Genomic DNA, 14472 nt, shown 5'->3' on the forward strand with positions numbered 1-14472 from the left:
GGAAAAGTTCTGTCCTGCAGTTCCTCACTGGGCCACAGGTTTTGTTTGTTTTTCAGTCTGATCTTTTAATCAGCACCTATATTTGGTTCCACCCTTTGAGCAGTAGGGCTCACTAATTGCGTATCCCTAACTTTTATCATTATGGTATTTGCCAGCTGCATTCTTAATAGATCCCTAGTAGTGGGTCTACAGTAGTAGGGTATTCAGCAGGGATACGATTAGACTGAGGTTTGATTCTGGGGTCTGCTCTGTCTGATTTGCTTTGCTCCAGCAACCGCTGACTGAGTGCACACAGCCCTATCAGGATTCCTTTTGTGTAGGAGGAAACTGGTTGATGCAGAGCCACCAAAGTAGCTCTGCCATCTCTCCTCTTGACCCTAGTGTAGAGGGTGCTGTCTGTTAGGTAAAGACTGTGTAGCAGGGGCATCCGCACACCCCACAATACCTGGCTGTCAAAACGGCCCATTTGGGCTGTTGCTAATTGGGCATAAGAGCAGCCCTCTGGGCAAGCCCCGGCCCCTGCCAGTCACAGGATCAGGGTAACACAAAAGTGGTGTCAAGTATCTCTAATAGTTCTCAGGGTAACTAGGACTGTGAGACACCTTGTTACCTCCTGCTTATAGCATGAGGGAGTTCTGCTTGTGCTTAGTTGACTGTCGGCTTCCTAACATAGCCATTCAAGCACTCTCCTCTGGGCTATGCCAGCTCTTACTTTGCATTGCAGATTAATAATAGGTGCACTCCAGTCCTTGGGTCTTTTTGAAGCATTCCCCTGTGATATCCAGCCCGTCACTGGATACTCACAGAAATACTAGGTCTGCTGTCCACAAAGGAACAGTGTATGCACCAGATTGTAAGATTCAGCTCAGGACCAGCACTTTGCTTAACACCATAGCACTGAGATATAATTATAATAAAAATAAGAATATGTTCATAATCAAAGATTCATAATTCAAGTGATTGTGAGTAAGAATATTGGAAATGAATGGTTACATATAAAACAAAATCATAACACACATGTTAGAGACTGAACTTAACTATCAGATAAACCTGTCTAGAGAAGTTTATCTTAATAAAAGTCTTTTGCAGCATTTCCAACCAAGATTGGCTGAGATTTCCATGAATGTAAGTGTGCTACCCAATTATTTCCTAGGTACAGGAAGAGGAGGTGTCTTCTTTGCCTCCTACATATACCCCCAAAGTTCATTGTCTGTCCTTGTTTTTCCTGTGTGCTACATCTCTATTGATTTAACATGTCATTGTTAACATCTGACTTTGTATGTAAATAGGCATCCATTGTGTTAGCTTATAATGCTTAATTTACATCCTGACAAAGAGAGAAACATTTCTTACCTCCTGTATGGAGGACTAGTTTTTCACCTCTGCCTTGATACAGACTTTAAAACTATATTTTCAATATATACGTAACTCTTTACATAGTATTTCATATAGTACATTTCACAATGATATTAATGACCTGTGTGACCCTGGCTTTCATTTTAAGACCTCACGTGACATTCTTTGATGGACTAGAATGTACATACCAGAATCAGGATATTCTTGTAACCCCTTTGCCACCTGGCATTAAGGGGTTCTTGCGTCACAATAACATGTGCCAACTTTGCCCCCAACAAGTTCAAGAGCATTGACTCTATGTTGTCCACAGTTTAGGTGGACTGTAGAATAAGGGCTTGGGTGTCTGAAAGGGGTAAGGGAGAGATACAGTTACTCCCAACTGAGGACATTCTTTAGAGGCACAATCCTGCTCCTTCGGAAGCCTCCCTCTCTCTCTCAGACTGAGATCTAGGATCTTCCTGAATTCTAATCTAAGTGTGCTCACAGGTTTGATCTGTGGCCTTGGACAAGTCATTTAGCATGTCTGCCACAGGTTTTCCATCTGTAAATGGGACTAATTCTATTTAAATACTGCACGTGAGAGTTGTGAGGAGTAATTAAAGCTTGTACAGTTCTATGGGAACTAAATATTAGCATTACATGACACGATGTACATTCTATGTTTTGATGGCCACAAGTTTGGCATGCCCACATTACCTGCCAGTTGTGGCTTGTGGCAGTTGGTATAACCCAAACAGCTCATAAGAACACTTTTCCATTCTAGAGAGAAACAGGCAGGAGATCTCTGGTATACATATACTTTAAAAAGTACTTTACAGAGTCCCTCTAAGTTAATTTAAACCTTATTTTGTAATATCCTTTGTATTTTTGTGGCTTCATCTCCTTTTATTACAGCAGTAGCGCACTTGCATTAGAACATCAATTTGCCCATCATAATTACATTGGACTGTGGCCTCCATAGAGCTGCACTAAAATTGTTTCTTTTCATTTTGTCTAAAGAGTGTAACGTTGCCTCCATAGACTTGGACCAAAATTGGTTCACTTCTTTTCAAATGATCTCTTCCCAGTAGGTTGCATTATAATTTCTTGCACTCATTCCTTACTGCTAGATACACAAGATTCAATCCAGCTCAGATGATAAATTAGATTGATTTTGGGAGAGGGTGAGTTCTCAGCTCAGTATCCTCTGTGACGGGATCCCCGGGGTGCAACCTGGGACTGTGGGACCACTGTACCCCCTGAACTCTCTCCCACAATGCGGTGCTAGTGACAAGCAGCAAGCCCCTCCAGGTGCTGTGATCACTCAGCACAACCGCATGTGGAGCCCCACACCCAGCTATATTACAAGATGAGCAGTGCAAATTTATTAATTGGTTCACCACTTCATCAATGGAAAATGGATATACACCAGCCTTTGCAAACCTTTTGCCACACACTTCAGGCAAACTCACTGGTAAAGATAAACAGTAAAGAAAATTTATTGACTACAAAACATAGATTTTAAGTGATATTAAATGATAGACAAAAAGTCAGAGTTAGTTACTAAAAGAAATAAAATATAAGCATACAGTCTAAACTCTCAACCCTATTAGACTGGGCAACAACTAGACTAAGCAGTTTTTCTCACCCCACTGGATATTGCAGTCTTCTCTGTTGGAGTCTTCAGTCTTTTTCTCAGTGTCTTTGTTGCTTGCAGCATAGGTGGGGGCAGGCAAAAGGCGAAGCATGGGCCTGTTGTGTTCTGTTTTATACCTTCAGTACCATGTGCTTGGGGAACACACAAGTCCAGGCAGGTCTGGGAGGCATTGCTGAGTCTGTCCAAGCAAGGTTGAGCAATTCCCCTGGTGTGGCCTCATGCAGACGAGTCATTGAATTGTAGTTACCTTGCTGGACAATGGTTGTTGATGGGTTGTCTGACACCCTGCCTGGGTGTTGGTTACTTTCCCTGCTGTTGCCTCTGGGGAGCTAATATCTGGCTGATTCTCCAACTTACAGCATGTTTTAGTGACAACCATACAACACAATTCTCATAACTTCATGTGCATAATGATATACTATACATATATGGATAGAGAAATGACTTTCAGCAGATCATAACCTTTCCCCTGATACATATAAAGCATGCCTTGTAAGGTAAGATCACAATTATATAAAAATGAGGAATGGGGGGGGGGGTTTACAGGCTGCTCCCCCCAAGGTACAGAATGTCACTCCCTCTATATATGAAAAAAGTAGGGCACATCAGAAGAACTTGGTCAACAATTTGCTCAGTTAAGCATGTGGAACTGTTGTACCTGCTCCAAAGGAACCTGGAACTAAATAAGCATGGTGCCTGAATAAGCTACTTATTCAAGAAGAGTGATCTCTCCACTTTTGGGATGAAGGAGACATTAGGATATATGCAGAAGTGATGTTAGCCATTGATTTCTTTGTTTCACATTACAGAACATTATTTTCCAATAGGGCTGTCAGACCCTGATTACTCATGAGGGCTACAGTAGCAGAAAACTGCATTCTTCTTTCTAACTGAATTGGGGCTTTAATAAAGCTATTGTATTTGACCACCAGCTTAGGAAACAGTAATGTAACACAATAAGAAAAAATCATTAATGCTCATTGAACATAGCACTGATCTCCAGCTTCTGCCACCCTAGACAGAAGAGGGAAATTCTCTTTCTGTAATTGAAGTCTACATAACTGTATATTTAATTTTTCACCTCCAGCACTTTTTCCAATAAACTGTGTGATGTTTGCTAATTTCCTCTTAAAACCCAAGGTAATGCACACATAAAGGGGCTGTCATGCCTGTCAGCAGGAAAATAATTGTCTGGGATGGTTCCTTGCAAATAAAAACTTGCTTCCTCTCACTCAGATGGCTCTATTGGACCTGGGTCACCTTCCAATTACTTCCCATGCCCACAATGGTCTAAAGTGGACTTTGTAGATAGAAATTATCATTATATTTTATTCTAAAATCGCTGAAGAGCAGGGGCACTGTGGCCACATATACTTTCCCTAGCCATGCCCCCAATACGTCACCTACTACAGGGACTGTAAGGCATTCTGCCCTATCCAGGGACTATGCAGCGAGAATTCTTGGATAGTGAGTTAAGCTGGCTTTCCTCCTGTGGTATTAAGCAGAAGGAATGAGGTACCTTAAAGTTCTTTGGACTAATGCCTTACTTTTCTAGGGAAGTAAATAGGCCAGGAAATGCCCAAAGCCATGGAAATTGTTGTGCACTGTCCCTTTCTTGAAAACTAGATCTGGATCCAAATTTTATAGCTAGCCTAATCTTTATAATGGGCTGTACATAAACCACAGTTCCAAACACCTCAAAGACTGGGGTGTTCAAAATCTGCTTCTGGATCCAGATGGTTGTGGTTTGAGATTGTCTCTAGCTACAAACTGGTCCCGTGAGAATAAATCCTGGCCAAATTCACCCTTATAGGCACTGAGGCAAACTGGTGAGTCCTGCTGCTGTGGAAGCCCACTTCAAATCCCCATCAAGTTCAAGAAACAGCTTGCTGTCCTGCCAGCAAGCAAAAGTTGAACCACTTTGGGCTAGATCCACAGAGGAGACTTAAGCTCAGCATTGCAATGCCCAACTTTAGATGCCTTACTGCCTAATGGAAAAAACAGCTCCCAGTTAGGTGCTCAGGATCCCTACACAATGCATAGGGAGAGTTAGGTGCCTGAGAATGGGATTCATAAAAGCCAGCATGCTGAGCAGGAATCCACCTAAGCTACATGATAGGAAATGATGAGGAGAATGTTGTGACCTAAGCCCCTCTTCCCTCCAGAAAAGCATATAGACACCTAACTCTGGGCCAGAAGGAGGCACCTCTCTCCACTTGGGATTTACAGCTGTGAATCTTCTCCTGGAATTAGGCATCCTAAGCCTTTTGTCTCAAAAAAATGAGGAGGCGCTGTGGCCCTTATTTATAACCTTGAGCCCAGTGGTTAGAGCATTCATCCAGGGTGTGGAAGACCAAGATTCAGATTGGCCTGATTCAAAGCAGGGATTTTAACCATATCTGAGGAGAGCACCCTAACCACTGGGCTATGAAGTATTCTGGGGATCTCTCTCAATTTCTCCTGTTGAAGCTGTTCCCCTTTGTATAAATAACTAAATATTCATCGGGATAGATGAAGAGTGAGAATGACTCTATGTTCTAGGGCTTAGGGCCTCACATACCTACATACCTCACCTGGTATGTAGGACTCAGACCCAAATTCATGTCCCTGTTGAACTTGGGTTTCCCAGGGTTAATAGGGGGCCAATACCACTTGTGTTTTGTTAGCTGACCTCTGAGAATGCCTACCAGGTTGGGTCCTGGAGGTGAGATAGATGAGGGAATGCCTAGTTTGAGGATCCTGCTGAAGCTTAAGTATTTGGATAATGGGACTGAGGCAGCTGAGCACATGCCCTGTGGTAGATCTTTACATGCCTAAGGGACTGTACCAGCAGAAACTTAGATACCTACAGAATTAGGTGGCAGCAGAGCAGAGGGTTTGAAGATCTAAATTTTGGACTTAGGTGTCTAAAGTAGCATTTAGGTGTATAAATCCCTTTGTAAATCTAGTCCTTTAGCCCTAAAAAAGGGCAGACTGGATCTTATTGAGTACAATACTTCAGTACAGCATTAATAAAACCAAATGTCTCCAAGGAAAAATTTGATACAACTAACAATGTTACATTAGCTTTATTTCAATGTAATGAAAAAGAGCACTACAGGAAACTACTAGTAAACACTTTATCCGGGCTTCTCTTTAGAGCACTTCTTGGTCAATTATGCCACCATACAAAACATCATCTTCACTCTCCAAAAAACCTACTATAAGGGACAAAAATGAAAGGACATGACTAACATGACTATATGATTAAAGATAAATAGATGATCGTTTTTGAGTAGCAAATCATCCTGGATAAATAATAAAAGGCTTATAAATATGTATGATTATATTTCATGTTAGAAGTTTCTGTTTACAAGGCAAAATGCAGCAATAATTTACAAAAAGAACTATTAAGAAATAGTTTGATCCATAATAATAAGTCTCTGTGGTTCAAAGTGGTTTTGCTCATCATATTAATTTTGTGTGCGCGTGTGCGCATGTAATAAGGGTAAGTGAATAAAATTAACACAATTCATCAAACAGCATTTGTGGATTATGGTCAGGTAATATAGGCAGTGTAGAGGTTAAATCACAGTTTTTCTAATGAGACTAGCAGTTTACATTCTTTCATGAGGATGGAACATTAGCAACAGCTGGGATTCTTTCATTCACAATATTTCTGAAATGGATTTATTCAGCAAGGGGACATCACATTTCGCTGCAATGAGCTCTAATAAGATAAGATGTTGGCTAATATAGTAACAGCAGGAGATCAGAATAGGTGATCTCATGGGCACGCCTGGTAAAATGAAATCGGTCATAGAGTGTAGCTGCATATGAATATTGTATACATTGTGTGCAGGATTATCTGCATTAGACTGTGTATAAAACTAACTAGCTAAAAGCTCCCCTGCTCCTTCTTGAATTTACTCCTTTCATTACTTCTCCAGCAAAAGCAAAGGTTTTCAGTACTGATCAGCATACCCAAAGTTACAGTGATGTGGAAATAAAGAAATAGCTCACTGATCACATGAAAAGGTTTTACGCACGGGGGAAAACTAGCATCCATTTAGCAAAGGAAAGTAACTGCCACATGAGACTGAGCTGACACAGATTCTGTAATGTTTGCTAAAATATTGTTCCAAGGGAAGGTGCAAATGTAAGGGGTCCTAGTTTGCACTTAATAGAAAACACTTTCCCTCGTGACAGCCCCAGATAGATGTTAATGGATTCTGATTAATACCTTAGTTCATTGCATGCTGAACACATGAGGCTGTATTCTGATCTCAGTAACCAGGGCCGGCTCTGGCTTTTTTGCCGCCCCAGGCAAAAAAGCCTCCGGCTGCGCCCCCCAGTGCGGCAGGGGCAGGGGGGTGGGGGAGAAGGCGGCCGGAGCCCCGGGGGAGGATAGCGAGCCCCAGCTGGGGCTCCGCTCTCCCTGGCGGCGAGCCCCGGCCGGGGCTCCTCTCTCCCCGGCGGCCGGAGCCGGAGCACCGCACCGCGCCGCCCCCCTCCAGGTGTTGCCCCAAGCACAAGCTTGGTGGGCTGGTGCCTGAAGCCGGCCCTGCAGTAACACCGGGGTAAATTGGAGGTAACTCAGTGTATTTCCTCCAGTGTAACTGAGATCAGATTCTAGCCCAAGGTGCACTAGCTGCAAAGTTCAGCTACGTATTCCAATCATTTGAAGCAGAAAAAAAAACTGGATTTGCAAAAACTGTTAAGGACACTGGGACAATCTTAGTTGTCATCCCTCACAATTTATTGCAAGTTACCAATCTTCATAATTTTATTGCAAGTCTCACAATATCTGGAGCTTTTCTTAAAGCCTAGCTTCTAGATCCATGTGATTAGAGAAAAAAAAAGTAGGGTTTTTTAAGCCCTCAGGGTTGTCGAGAAACACTTGAAAATGTGACCCCCCCCCGCTCCCCCCCCAGTGCAACCTGCAGGCTCAGAAACCAGAGGAAAATAAAAATAAACCTTTTTTAAAAAATTGATTTTTTTTTTAAGCCAAACTCAGGATTTGGAGGATGGAGGGAGCTGAACAAAGCCACGCTGCAAAGAAGACACTATTTTGAAGTTTCAGAGTAACAGCCGTGTTAGTCTGTATCCGCAAAAAGAAGAACAGGAGTACTTGTGGCACCTTAGAGACTAACAAATTTATTAGAGCATAAGCTTTCGTGGACTACAGCCCACTTCTTCGGATGCATATAGAATGGAACATATAATGAGGAGATATATATACACACATACAGAGAGCATAAACAGGTGGGAGTTGTCTTACTAACTCTGAGAGGCCAATTAATTAAGAGGAAAAAAAAAAAAAAAAAAAAAAAAAACTTTTGAAGTGATAATCAAGCTAGCCGAGTACAGACAGTGTGATAAGAAGTGTGAGAGTACTTACAAGGGGAGATAGTCAACGTTTGTAATGGCTCAGCCATTCCCAGTCCTTATTCAAACCGGAGTTGATTGTGTCTAGTTTGCATATCAATTCTAGCTCTGCAGTCTCTCTTTGGAGTCTGTTTTTGAAGTTTTTCTGTTGTAATATAGCCACCCGCAGGTCTGTCACTGAATGACCAGACAGGTTAAAGTGTTCTCCCACTGGTTTTTGAGTATTTTGATTCCTGATGTCAGATTTGTGTCCATTAATTCTTTTGCGTAGAGACTGTCCGGTTTGGCCAATGTACATGGCAGAGGGGCATTGCTGGCACATGATGGCATAGATCACATTGGTAGATGTGCAGGTGAACGAGCCCCTGATGGAATAGCTTATGCACTATTTTGAAGAGCGCACTGCCCTGCTCTCACTGGAGTGACCTCGCATGCCGCATGTGTGTGAGGTCACACTAACAGAGGCGAAGCATCAAGTTCTTCAAAATGGCATCCGCCATCCATGATATCAGACAAAACTGCATCCAGTTTTGTCTCCATACTGGAAAGGGGACACAACCATAGAAAAAGAGGGTTTTGTGGCTTAAAGCCGGACGAATGGCCTGCCTAGATGGAGGTCCTGCTCCAAATTCTGTTACTGGATCTCACTGCTGGCAGCACAGCAGAACAGAGTACGTTTGGTAGCACCATGCAGCTAGAAGGGAGTTGGAAGGTTTCAGGCCTGCTGTGAGAATAGTGGCTTCCTAAAATGGTGCAAATCAGGGGTTCTCAAGCTGGGGGTCACAAGGTTTGTACATGGGGGGTCACGAACTGCCAGCCTCCACCCCAAATAGGGTGACCAGACATCCCAATAATATCGGGACCGTCCTGATATTTCTGGGTTTGTCCCGAGATCGGTCGTGATGCAATTTGTCCTGATATCCACCGGAGGCGGATTTTTTTTGGCTCCGCCGTGGAGACTGACTCGGCTTTTTTTTTGTGCAATCCCCCCTCCCCCAATTGTCCCAATATTTTGTTTCCCTCATCTGGTCACCCTAGCCCCAAACCCCGTTTTGCCTCCAGCATTTATAATGGTGTTAAATGTATAAAAAGTGTTTTTAATTGATAAGAAGGGGTCGCACTCAGAGGCCTTCTATGTGAAAGGGGTCACCAGTAAAAAAGTTTGAGAACCACTGGTGTAAATCATATGCTCCTATTGGCATTGCTATTAGCTTTCTAATCCTTGTGTAGCCACTACAGACAAGGGGCCTGATTCTTTTCTTGCTTAAGCAAGCAAAACTCCACTGGCTTCACAGCAGTTACTCCTCACTGATGCTAGAGTGACCAGGTATCTGGTTTTCGACCGGAACACTCAGTCGAAAAGGGAACCTGGTGGCTCCGGTCAGCACCGCTGACCAGGCCATTAAATGTCCAGTCAACGGTGCTGCGGGGCTAAGGCGGGCTAGTCCCTACCTGTCCTGGCTTCGCGCTTCGCACCGGAAGCAGCCAGCAGATCCGGCTCCTAGGCGGGGAGGGACCAACTGGGCTCTGCACACTGCCCCCGCCCTGAGCACTATCTCCACACTCCCATTGGCCGGGAACCACAGCCAATGGGAACTGTGGGTGCGGTGCCTGCGGGTGAGAGCAACGCACAGAGCCACCTGCCGTGCCTCTGCCGAGGTGCCAGACCTGCTGGCTGCTTCCAGAGCCCAGTGCAGAATCAAGACAGACAGGAAGTCTGCCTTAGCCACACTGCTGCATCTCTGACTGGGAGCTGCTGGAGGTAAGCCTGCGCCCCAACCCCCTACCCCATCCCTGAGACCCCCCCAATCCAGAGCCCCCATTTGGACCCCAAACCTCTCATCCCTGGCCCCATGCCAGAGCCTGCACCCCCAGATGGAGCCTTCACCCCCTTCTGCACCCCAACCTCCTGCCCAGAGCCTCCTCCCAGACCCTGAACCCCTCATCCCCAGCCCCACCCCAGAGTATACACCCCCAGACAGAGCCCTCACTCCCTCCTGCACCCCAACCCCCTGCCTCAACCCATAGCCCCTTCCTACACCCCTCATCCCCAGCCCCACCCCAGAGCGACACCCCCAGATGGAGCCCTCACCCCCTCCTGCACCCCAATCCTCTGCCTCAACCCACAGCCCCTTCCTGCACCCTCATCCCGGGCCCCACCCCAGAGCGACACCCCCAGGTGGAGCCCTCACCCTCCCTGCACTCCAACCCCCTGCCTCAAGCTGCAGCCCCCTCCCACACCCTAAACTCTTCATCTGCAGCCCCATCCCAGAACCCACACCCACAGATGGAGCCCTCACCCCTCTTACACCCTGAGCCCCCTCCCACACCCTGAATCCCTCTGCCCCACCCTGGAGCCCCCTCCTGCACCCCAAACCCCTCATCCCCAGTCCTACACCAGAGCCTGCACCCCCTCCCGCAACCCAACATAGTGAAAGGGTACATCCAGTAGCAATTGATCTATCGGGGATTGATATATTGCGTCTAGATGAGATGTGATATCGATCCCCAAACGCACTCCCGTCAACTCCAAAACTCCACCAGGGCGAGAGGCGGTAGCGGAGTCGACGGGGGAGCCGCGGCTGTCAATCCCGCGCCGTGAGGATGGCAGGTAAGTCAAAATAAGATACGTTGACTTCAGCTACGCTATTTCCGTAGCTGAAGTTGCCTATCTTACATCCCCCAGTGTAGACCAGCCCAAAGTGAGGGGGAATGTAGTCTGTGGGGGCCAGGGCCTCCAGGAAGGGGCAGGGCTAGGGTGTTCAGTTTTGTGTGATTAGAAAGTTGGCAACCCTAACTGATGCTGAATTTAGCCTTAGAACACCTTGCCCTAGGAAACATACAATGGAGTGAGATTTTAAAATTAGTCACTGAAACAGTGTTGTTGCCACCATGTTGGTCCCACACCTGAAGCAGAGCTCTGTGTAAACTTGAAAGCTTTGTCTCTCTCTAACCAACAGAAACTGGTCCAATAAAATATATTACCTCACCCACCTTGTCTCACTGAAACACACACACACATTTTTCATCATACCAAGAGGGAGATACTTAAAAAAAAACCCCCTACCTTAGCATTAATCCCAGCAGGTGAGGGATTTCCCCTTCAATCAACGTGTTCTGATAAATCTGATGCTTCCTACAGTTTTAAAGGGAGGGGAGAGAAAAAAGGCCATTGCCACTTTAAATGACTCAGGAAGTAAAAACCAGGATGTCCTGAACTTTAAAAGTGAAAGTAGCTGCTAATGTGTATCGGGCCCTACTGCTTCGTTTAGAGCAGCAACTGGGATCCCAGCACCCTGCTCATCAAAACTGAGGGGGGAGAGGTTATTTTGGCTTGTTAAATCCCAGTTGTTCAGAAGGTGGGAGGCGCAGGGGATCAGGCTGGGAGCTCAGCCAGGAATAGAAGGAGAGGGATTGTAGCTGGAGACTAGGAAGCAGAGTAACTGGGCCGTTCAAGTGTCGCAGGGCAGAGAACAGCTGGAGGCTTGTGCTGGAAGGGGGGAAGCTGCTTCCCAGCTGAGAGCTGCCGCAGGGAAGTGACCAGGAGGAGTAGGGGGCTGCGGCACCAGCCAGGCCAGGCCGCCCTGGGAGAGGCTCGCCATGGCCTCTGCGAAGGGGGAGCGCGCCGAGGAGCTTCCCCCCGACGGCACGTGCGATGTCTGCGAGCCCGATGAAGCCGAGAGCGCGGTGGGGGTGTGCGAGGAGTGCGGCTTCTCCTTCTGCCAGCCCCACGCTAAGGAGCATGGCCAGAAGTACGCGGCCCACCACCTGCGGGGCCCTGCCTCGGGCCGCGACGAGGCGGGGGAGGGCGAGGAGGCGGGGGAAGAGGCGCCCAAGCTGGAGCGGAAGAAGTGCGAGGAGCACGGGCAGGAGCTGAGCCTGTACTGCAAGGAGCACGAGAAGATCATCTGCGTGCTGTGCGCCGTCACCGGCACCCACCGGCAGCACCAGCTCATCACCCTGGATGAAGCCTACCAGACCATGAGGGTAAGCACCCCTCCCTCCCTAGAGCATCTCCAACAGGCTCCTCCTGCCTTCCCCCGGTTTCTCACCGCCCTGGGACCCTCTCCTCCGCTCGCGGGGTGCCGGAGGAAGAGCTCCAGTGAAGTGGCAGCATTGCACCGGTGTTGTGAGTGGAGCCCCATTGCACACCCTGGGGAAACTGAGGCACAAAGAGGAGCATTTGCTCTCTTTGCAGGGCTGTTGTGCAGTGTGTCAGTTTCAGGGTTCAGTATGGCCTGCCAGGATGTGTTAGGCCAGACTCACTGGTGCCCCATGTGTCCTCCCTTCTTATGGCTCCCCATCACACTCACCCATAAACAGAAGGATGACAAGAGATGGAGAAAGAAGGGGCTTTAGAGCAGGCCCAAGGTATCTCTTTAGGATGGTGTAATCTCATGTCTGCCCACCACCAGTGCAAGAGACAGACCACACTCCCATTTTGGGTGTTGGTTGCCTGAGATGATCCTGCACTCCAGCAGTTCCCCCGTTGCCACAAGCTCCTTTGGCAATAGGGCATTGGGGGATGTAAAATAGGCTAATGCTCAGGACTACAGTATTCTGCAGCGGAAGCTGAACTGGCCCCCAATACTCCTGAACAAGGGAGGCACAAGCAACCTCCCCTCTGCCTTTGTGCTAGTGCAGAGGTTAATTCCCCTGATGATGGTCTATAAACTCTTGGGTATTGTGGGCTTGATTTTTCTCTTGCATGAGTTGACACTGGAGTAACTCCACTGATGCCAGTGAAGTTGCTTTTGAATCCCATCAGAGCCTCAAGAGAGTAAGGCCGTCTGTCTTTTTGTCTTTACAGTGCACCCAGGAAACAAACATAACCAAATTCTCTATTGTGTATTGCTGCTTACAACCCAAATATAAACCAAACCCAACTTTTGCTGTGTCCAGTTGAGAAGGTTTCATTTGGACCCATCAGTAGGCTGCCTATTGAAAGCATGGTTGTTAATGCACTCTAAGGCCTGATGATCCATGCTGCAAAGTTTTATCAGTAAAACTTGCCTTCTGTTGGCACACAGGCTGTATGCAGTGTGTTCCTTCTTAGAGATCCTAGGAAGGTTTTGTCTTTCAGCATTTCCATGCCTGCCCCAGAGGGATGGTTTGTGGTGTCTTTAATATCCTTGGCAAAGCAATCATTTCTGGGAAATTTTTCCACATATTGTTATCACATTTGACCTGCCCTTCCCCTGATGAGGGCATTTTCTATACTGAAACTAAGTGAATTAGCAAACAAATCCCAGGGTCTGTCACTACAGGCTCAAGAAGCAACCAGCCAGACCAAGCTTCTTTTCTCTGCTTCTGTGGCACTTGTAGCTACAAGAGCATGTGTGGATTGGCCCCAGGGAGTTATCAATAGACTGCTTCTTTCTCCATCTCTTCCAACCCTTCTGTTTATGGGTGAGTGTGATGGGCAGTCATAAGGGGAAGATGACACGGGGCAAGAATCAAGAAAGGAGGATGGGGAGGGGGAGAAAAAATACATGGGTTAGAGATCAGGGGAAGAGAGATGGTGAGATGGCAGCAACTGTGCTGGGGCATTGACATGTGAGGACATAGAGAAAGGTAACCAGCCACCAATCAGTTGTTTCACCATTGGAGATGCTCTTTACAAAGCATGGGAACTATGGAATGAAATCTGACATAGGCAAGTAGCTCTCAGTAAATGTAATATTGCTGCACCTTAGAGACTAACAAATTTATTAGAGCATAAGCTTTCGTGGACTACAGCCCACTTCTTCGGATGCATAGTCCACAAAAGCTTATGCTCTAATAAATTTGTTAGTCTTTAAGGTGCCACAAGTACTCCTGTTCTTTTTGCGGATACAGACTAACACGGCTGCTACTCTGAAACCTGTAATATTGCTGGGTTTCCTTGGGGGTTATTGACATGTATAAACCTCTTACTCTCTGAAATGGGAAGTTCTTGTATATTTCAGGAGCCTGCTGGTGCAGCATGCTCTGGCAAACCAAGACACAGCTGGTAGGTTTAATTTTAGGCTTCCCTTCCAACCTTGATGATTGTTTTTCTGCAATCCCAGGAAAAGTGCTGCTCTGTCTCTTAGGAAGTGTGGGAGTTTTTAAAGTCATGGTGTTAATTTTCT

At 46.4% G+C, this 14472-nt stretch overlaps 1 protein-coding gene across 1 annotated transcript in view; it reads left to right on the forward strand.

The window, feature by feature from the left end:
• The first annotated feature begins 11591 nt into the window (after nt 1-11591).
• Nucleotides 11592-14472, forward strand: part of TRIM44 (tripartite motif containing 44) — a 96711-nt gene continuing 93830 nt past the window's right edge. Inside the window, exon 1 of the mRNA XM_054027072.1 lies at nt 11592-12346. Coding sequence (XP_053883047.1) covers nt 11960-12346 — 387 coding nt within the window. The 5' untranslated portion in view covers nt 11592-11959. The remainder of the gene's footprint in view (nt 12347-14472) is intronic.

The sequence above is a fragment of the Malaclemys terrapin genome, chromosome 4 (genome assembly GCF_027887155.1).
Source record: "Malaclemys terrapin pileata isolate rMalTer1 chromosome 4, rMalTer1.hap1, whole genome shotgun sequence".
NCBI lineage: Eukaryota > Metazoa > Chordata > Testudines > Emydidae > Malaclemys > Malaclemys terrapin.